At 36.5% G+C, this 5,972-nt stretch overlaps 1 protein-coding gene across 1 annotated transcript; it reads left to right on the forward strand.

Moving 5' to 3' along the window:
- Window positions 1-398: 398 nt before the first annotated feature.
- Window positions 399-4,304, forward strand: LOC104459526 (CCR4-NOT transcription complex subunit 7; the record flags this gene model as incomplete). Its single annotated transcript, XM_010086278.1, has 3 exons — window positions 399-603; window positions 910-1,103; window positions 4,143-4,304. Coding segments are annotated over exons 1-3 (473 nt in total), but the record flags the coding sequence as incomplete, so codon positions are not given.
- Between the last annotated feature and the right edge of the window lie 1,668 nt (window positions 4,305-5,972).

The raw sequence follows: 5,972 nt of genomic DNA on the forward strand, positions 1-5,972 counted from the left end.
TTCTGCAAGAGGAGGCTGCTTGCGGTCCGCAGCGTCCCCGAGTTTGGCGTAACGTTAATAGCCAGTTTGCCGGTTCGTTTCATGTTGTACGCGGGATCCACGGGAATGTGCGCTTTTAACCCGTGGGGGAATAACGCTTGTGGGGATCAGGTATCTCTTTTTATCAGTTGAGCTAGTGTGCCTTGCGGCTTTGCCTGGCTTTGTGCAAGAAAGTTACTAGCGGAATCATTTGGCTCATGATCTAAACACATACAAGCTGAAATTCACACGGTTTGGGGGGCTATGTTCTGTTTCTTCTATGAAATTCTGAAGAATAAAGCTTGATCCTGGTGTTCGAGCGTTTTTTTCAGATAAGTGAGGAATAAAAACTTACAGTTGATACTTTCCTTCTGTCTCACAGGTTAAAAAAATAAATGAGCTCCTCTTTATGAAAGGCATCCTCAGTCAAGTGTAACTTTTGATGTATGGTCTCTAAAGCCCCCCACTATGCCAGCAGCTACTGTAGACCATAGTCAAAGAATCTGTGAAGTTTGGGCTTGTAACTTGGATGAAGAGATGAAGAAAATCCGTCAAGTTATACGGAAGTATAACTATGTAGCTATGGTAAGTGGGCACTTGATGTTCATCTAGCAAATTACTGCAGAAAGCATGATGACTTCATTTGATGTTGGTAAATTAAAGCTATAAAGTTGTTCATCCATTTTTATTGAAACAATAATAAATTCTTAGTGTTGAGTTAACTGTATATGAATATGAGGATCCTAATCTATTACCTTTTTAAAAGCTAAATTTTCACACAGTACTCTTCAGCTATTAAACTGTTAGGTCCTTGCAATATGTTTTATTAAAAATGAGCAACGTATATTTTTATGGGTATCTTTTGTTTAAGTTTTTTTTCTGTTCTTACAGGATACAGAATTTCCAGGAGTAGTTGCAAGGCCTATTGGAGAATTCAGAAGCAACGCAGACTATCAGTACCAGCTATTACGCTGCAACGTAGACTTGCTAAAAATAATTCAACTAGGACTGACATTTATGAATGAACAAGGAGAATACCCTCCAGGAACTTCAACTTGGCAATTTAATTTTAAATTTAATTTAACGTAAGTGTTAAATGTCTGTACCAGTGAATGTATGTTTCTGAAAATGTATTATAGGTTGTGAGAGCTGTAACAACTCTTTTTATCTATGCGATTGGAATACAGTGATACTTTGTGAGGAGAACTTTTGTCAGCAAAACATGTGCTTTCTTCCCTCGCTTCTGTGCAGTCTCTCTTACTGTTGGTAATTTGGTCAAAAATGCTAAGCAATTCCAACAAAAGTTCGGAAAAGATTTATCCTTGGTGTGAGTCTTAGCTCTGCATTTTCATATATAGTATTTCAAAGTGCTCCTACCTAAACTTAGTTTAGCTCTTACTCATTGTTATAGAAGTCTCATGTTGTTTCTTTGTATGTTTTTAATGGAAAATACAACTGTGAAGAAAAAAATGTCAAGTGACTAACAAAGTATGACCAATGTTATCAGCAAGTTCTAATGCAAGCATGCTCTGTCCTCTTTAAAATGTTGTTCTTATTAAAACACTCCCAACAAGTTCTAAATAATATTCTAGATAAAATACTGTCAACTTTTTAATACTGCAGCAGCTCTTCTTGTGTTTTCAAAGCAACTTATTCTATTAAGCTACTCTTTTTATTTTTTTTATAATAGGTTGAAAGGGATTATTGATTCTACAGCCTAGCTTCTGTGGACATTTTTCTTCTGTATTATCTTGTGTAAAATGTTGGTTAAAAAGCTCACTGATTTTTATTATCTGTCAGAATCATACTGGGAGCTTTACTTCAGAATGTGGTTTTTATCAGTGGTAAACCTTTAGGTATGAACCTAACTTTTCCAGTGGGATGAGACACTTATGTGGAGTTCTAGTTATATCTTTAGCAGGTAGTTGACAAGGTTACAAGTATCTTAAATTTTTTCCTGAAGTAAACATGATTAGCCTGATAGGTGCTCATATTCCCTGAGTATCAGTGCAAACGCTTCTCAAACTTAAATGTGTTGAAGGCTTAGGGTTTTCTCAGCAGTTGTGTTACAGGCTGATCACTGGACAGCTTGATACACATGAGTTAAAACTGCAGCCTACAAAGGTGGTTTAGAGAACAGACCTTTTTTTCTGCAGATAAAAAGACTTGTTTTCAAAGTGCTCAGCATTCTTACAAAGAAAAATCTGCTGCTGTCTCTCTTGATCTTTCTGCTTTTCTAAACAAGCAGTACCATGGCTTGTTACAGATCCGTTTGGTCTAAGGAATGACATGCTCTTTTTAGTTTTGAAACACCTCTTGAAAGAAAAGGCAGTGCAGTTTTCATATTTTGGTATCTCCAAATTTAACTGGCTTTGCAAGTGGTGGATGGAAGTTATGCGTTGTCTTAATATACTAATCCTGCCAAGTATGGGAGAAAGAGCAGGAGGGAATGGGTTAATAACTTCCAAACTGTGATCTGGGAAGAAGAACCTGAGCTTTGAAGGTCTACTTAGTGTCAAGCAACTGAAAACAAAAGTAGTTTCCCATCCACTTGTGCCAGATGCTCCATAGATAAGACAGCTTAGTAAGGCAAGGCCTACGTAGTCACTTAACTAACTTGGTACTAGTTCACTGGGGGGATTTTATACAAAAAGGTAAGCTATGTAAGTGCTGCATGAAACACAAATACTGTTTTGCAGAGTTGGAGAAATTACTTATTTTTGTCTGTTTCTAAACTTCCTTTTGGGAGTTGTCACTGTGCCAAGAGTTCTACTCCTAAAGCACAACAGCTGTTGGCTGTTCCTAGAAGGTAATTTTTTTGTGTCTGTGGTTCCAGCCAGGTCTTGTTACAGTGTGCTTTTAAAGAGCATAAATATTTCTCTAAACTAACTATCCACCTGATTAGTGCAGAGCAACAAACTAGAATTCTAACTTATTTTTATAAAATAGGCATGTTTGTTTTGGATGGGTTCTTTAATGTGTTATGGAAATGGACAGGTGTTGGGAAGCTGATGCCTTAAAGGTGGAGAACTAATGAGCAGCTGTGTGGGAGGGAGGAAAAAAGATACAACACATCTTGACAATGTATCTCTATGTTCTGATGAATGATGACTTGCTATTAGGAATAAGAAATTAAGTCTATGACTGAATCTAATGGTCAAGTCTGAAAGATTGGTTGTCTTGTTTGTTTTATTTTTGTTATTTTTTAATTAAAATTGAAAACTATACACTAAAGAGACTTTGTAGAATAGTATGTTGTGGACAGTAATATGAATATAATCTTTCAGGTAGAGCCGTGTTTGCTTTTTTTTTTTTCAGTTACCCATTCCATGTCTTCGTTATGATGATGTAGATTAAACTTTAGGAGAAAACCCCATCCATTTCATCACAAAATACTTAAGAGTTTACAAAAATGTTAGTGTTAAAGGGAGAAAATACAGGGATAAGAGGGGATCAGACAAGGCATAGAGGAAATTTTTCCCTTCCTGTTAAATTTTAGGTCCAAAATTAAAGAAAGGTTGAAGTTATTCATTTAGAAATAAAACATCATGCTACCTGAATTTTAAGGCTTGACTAGATGGAGCAAGTACTCAATTTCCTACAGTAGTGAGTAGGATGATGAGCATATGTTTAAACATTCATGTAAGCTTAAATTGCAGGAAATGTGTGGAAAATATTACCTACAGAATTAACTAACAGCACTGAGACCTGGAGTCTGATGTTCTTAGTTCTATAATGTAACAGATGTGATTGCTTCAGCTGTTGTGTTTAATTTGTCACAGTTTAAGTAACAGATCTTACTCGGAAAATATCTCTGTTCATGCATTTACTTTCCTGTGTAGATTAGCAAAAGGGGAGTTCTAGGTAATTGGAAGAGGAGCAGAAACTAAGTTTTTAGGAAGGAGGCAAGAAGGGAGGTGCTGGGAATGATGGAATGCTAGTGAAGGTTAGCAAAAGCTATGAAAAATGGTTGGTTTTGTCATTAACATGGAACAAAGTCAAGTTGCTCCTGCTCTATGCTAGTGAAGTCTGTGAAATGAATAGCAAAACAGAAATGTTAACAGGTTTATAATAACTGAGGTTTGTAGATTTTGAAAATCTGCTTTTCCTCTCTCTGTTTTCAGAGAAGATATGTACGCCCAGGACTCTATTGAACTGCTGACAACATCTGGCATCCAGTTTAAAAAGCATGAGGAAGAAGGAATAGAAACACAGTACTTTGCTGAACTGCTTATGACATCAGGAGTTGTACTGTGTGAAGGAGTCAAGTGGCTTTCATTTCATAGGTAAATTCTGCATGTTAAGTATTTGCGGTTTTGATTTTGATTATCAAAATTCTAGAGCTTGGGTTTTGCTTCATATGTTTTAAGTGGTATACATCTGATAGTGTATGTAGCACATGTCTTGGTTGGTAAGACTTGGAAAACTATTTCTGCTATAATACCTATAGCACTGTTCTGTATTAGAAGAATAGAGGGTATGGGTGGTACTTACACTTTTTTCTTGGTGGTTTTCACTGTAACCAGAAAACTAAACCAGAAAAACACGGAACCCCTAAGCCAGCAGGTGGCATTGTATCTTTTAATGTCACACATGCAAGTAATAATAGCAACAATGATAAAAGCAAACTATTCCTAAGCAATTCTTGAGCAAATATTGTTTGTCTCATGGGAGAAACCGCAGAATTATCAGAGAAGAGTTTTATAAAGCACTTTAAAATTTGTTTTAAGTCTGGTAATCTGGGCAACTGAACATTACTCAGCTTGGAAGGAGAGCCTTGATAAGCCTTAATTCTAGCTGCAGTAATGAATTTGTTTTACCATTTATTCCATCACAGGAACTCATCTTCCAAGTAGAAATAGAAATGCAAATGCTAAATCTTTGTATCTTGACAGATTCATAGAGGATCTTTGGCTGTTAATAAGATGTAAGACTTTAAAACTTATGCTATAGTCATTGTCTAGTCAACTATGTGCCGAAGATAATTTGCACTTTTTGCAAGTAACAGTAAGGGGGGGGAGAAGGGGAAGAGTTAAAATAATTTTTTTTTTAAAAAAAGAGCATCTCTGAGTATGCTTGTCATCTAATCTGCCTATATCTTCCACTTGCAGCTGTCTTGAATCGCAATATGGCTCCAAAATAATCTTTCTCTTGCTACTAGGGTAGCACCTGGGGTAAAAATACTGGAAAAGGAATGCTATGAACTGTGTCAAAATACCTATAAAGGCTGAATTACTGATTAAGTTTCTACAGATTCCTAAACTCATGGGCTCTTATGTGCACATTCGTGATTTATACTTGACTACAGTAAAATAACTTGGATGGTTCAGGAGAAGGGGAGGCATATTGTGCATGCAACTGGTACATCAACGGATACTGTCATGTAGAAGCAGCAACAGCTATGAAATGGTATTTTTTCAATATCACCCAATAACTTTAAGGGCCCAGTGTAAGGAATCTTAGCAAAAGAGTGTCTGAGCCATTTCTAAAAGCATAGTTGTATTGATTGTGTGTAGTCCCTAACTAATATGCTGGTCGGCGTGTAGTGCAAACTATGTGCAATAATGCCATTTTTATTAGTGCAGTTTATGGAGGGTTTTTGGAATGGCTTTATTGAAGCACCGTTTCATCTGTGTTAAAATGAGTTTCTGTTGTGGACTTCACTGAAAATGTCTTTAGAAATTCTCTTAAGACAGCTATTCCAGCAAATGTTTGTCGCATACTGATTACCCACAACTCTCCTTGAAGTTGGAGAGTGTTAAAAGGCTTTTGTGCTTGATAGAGCATGTTGGTATTATCTTCAGCACAAAACCCTGGAGTAGTGAGTGAAGTTCTGAGGAAGCTAAGATTGCATAAAGCTATAAATGAACATGGGTCACATAAAATGTGATACAAAGAATAGTAAACAGCTCTTTCTAAATATATCTGAAGGCTGTGCTTCCATTCAGCGAGAC

The sequence above is a fragment of the Pterocles gutturalis genome, unplaced genomic scaffold (genome assembly GCF_000699245.1).
Source record: "Pterocles gutturalis isolate BGI_N339 unplaced genomic scaffold, ASM69924v1 C12321727, whole genome shotgun sequence".
Lineage (NCBI taxonomy): Eukaryota > Metazoa > Chordata > Aves > Pterocliformes > Pteroclidae > Pterocles > Pterocles gutturalis.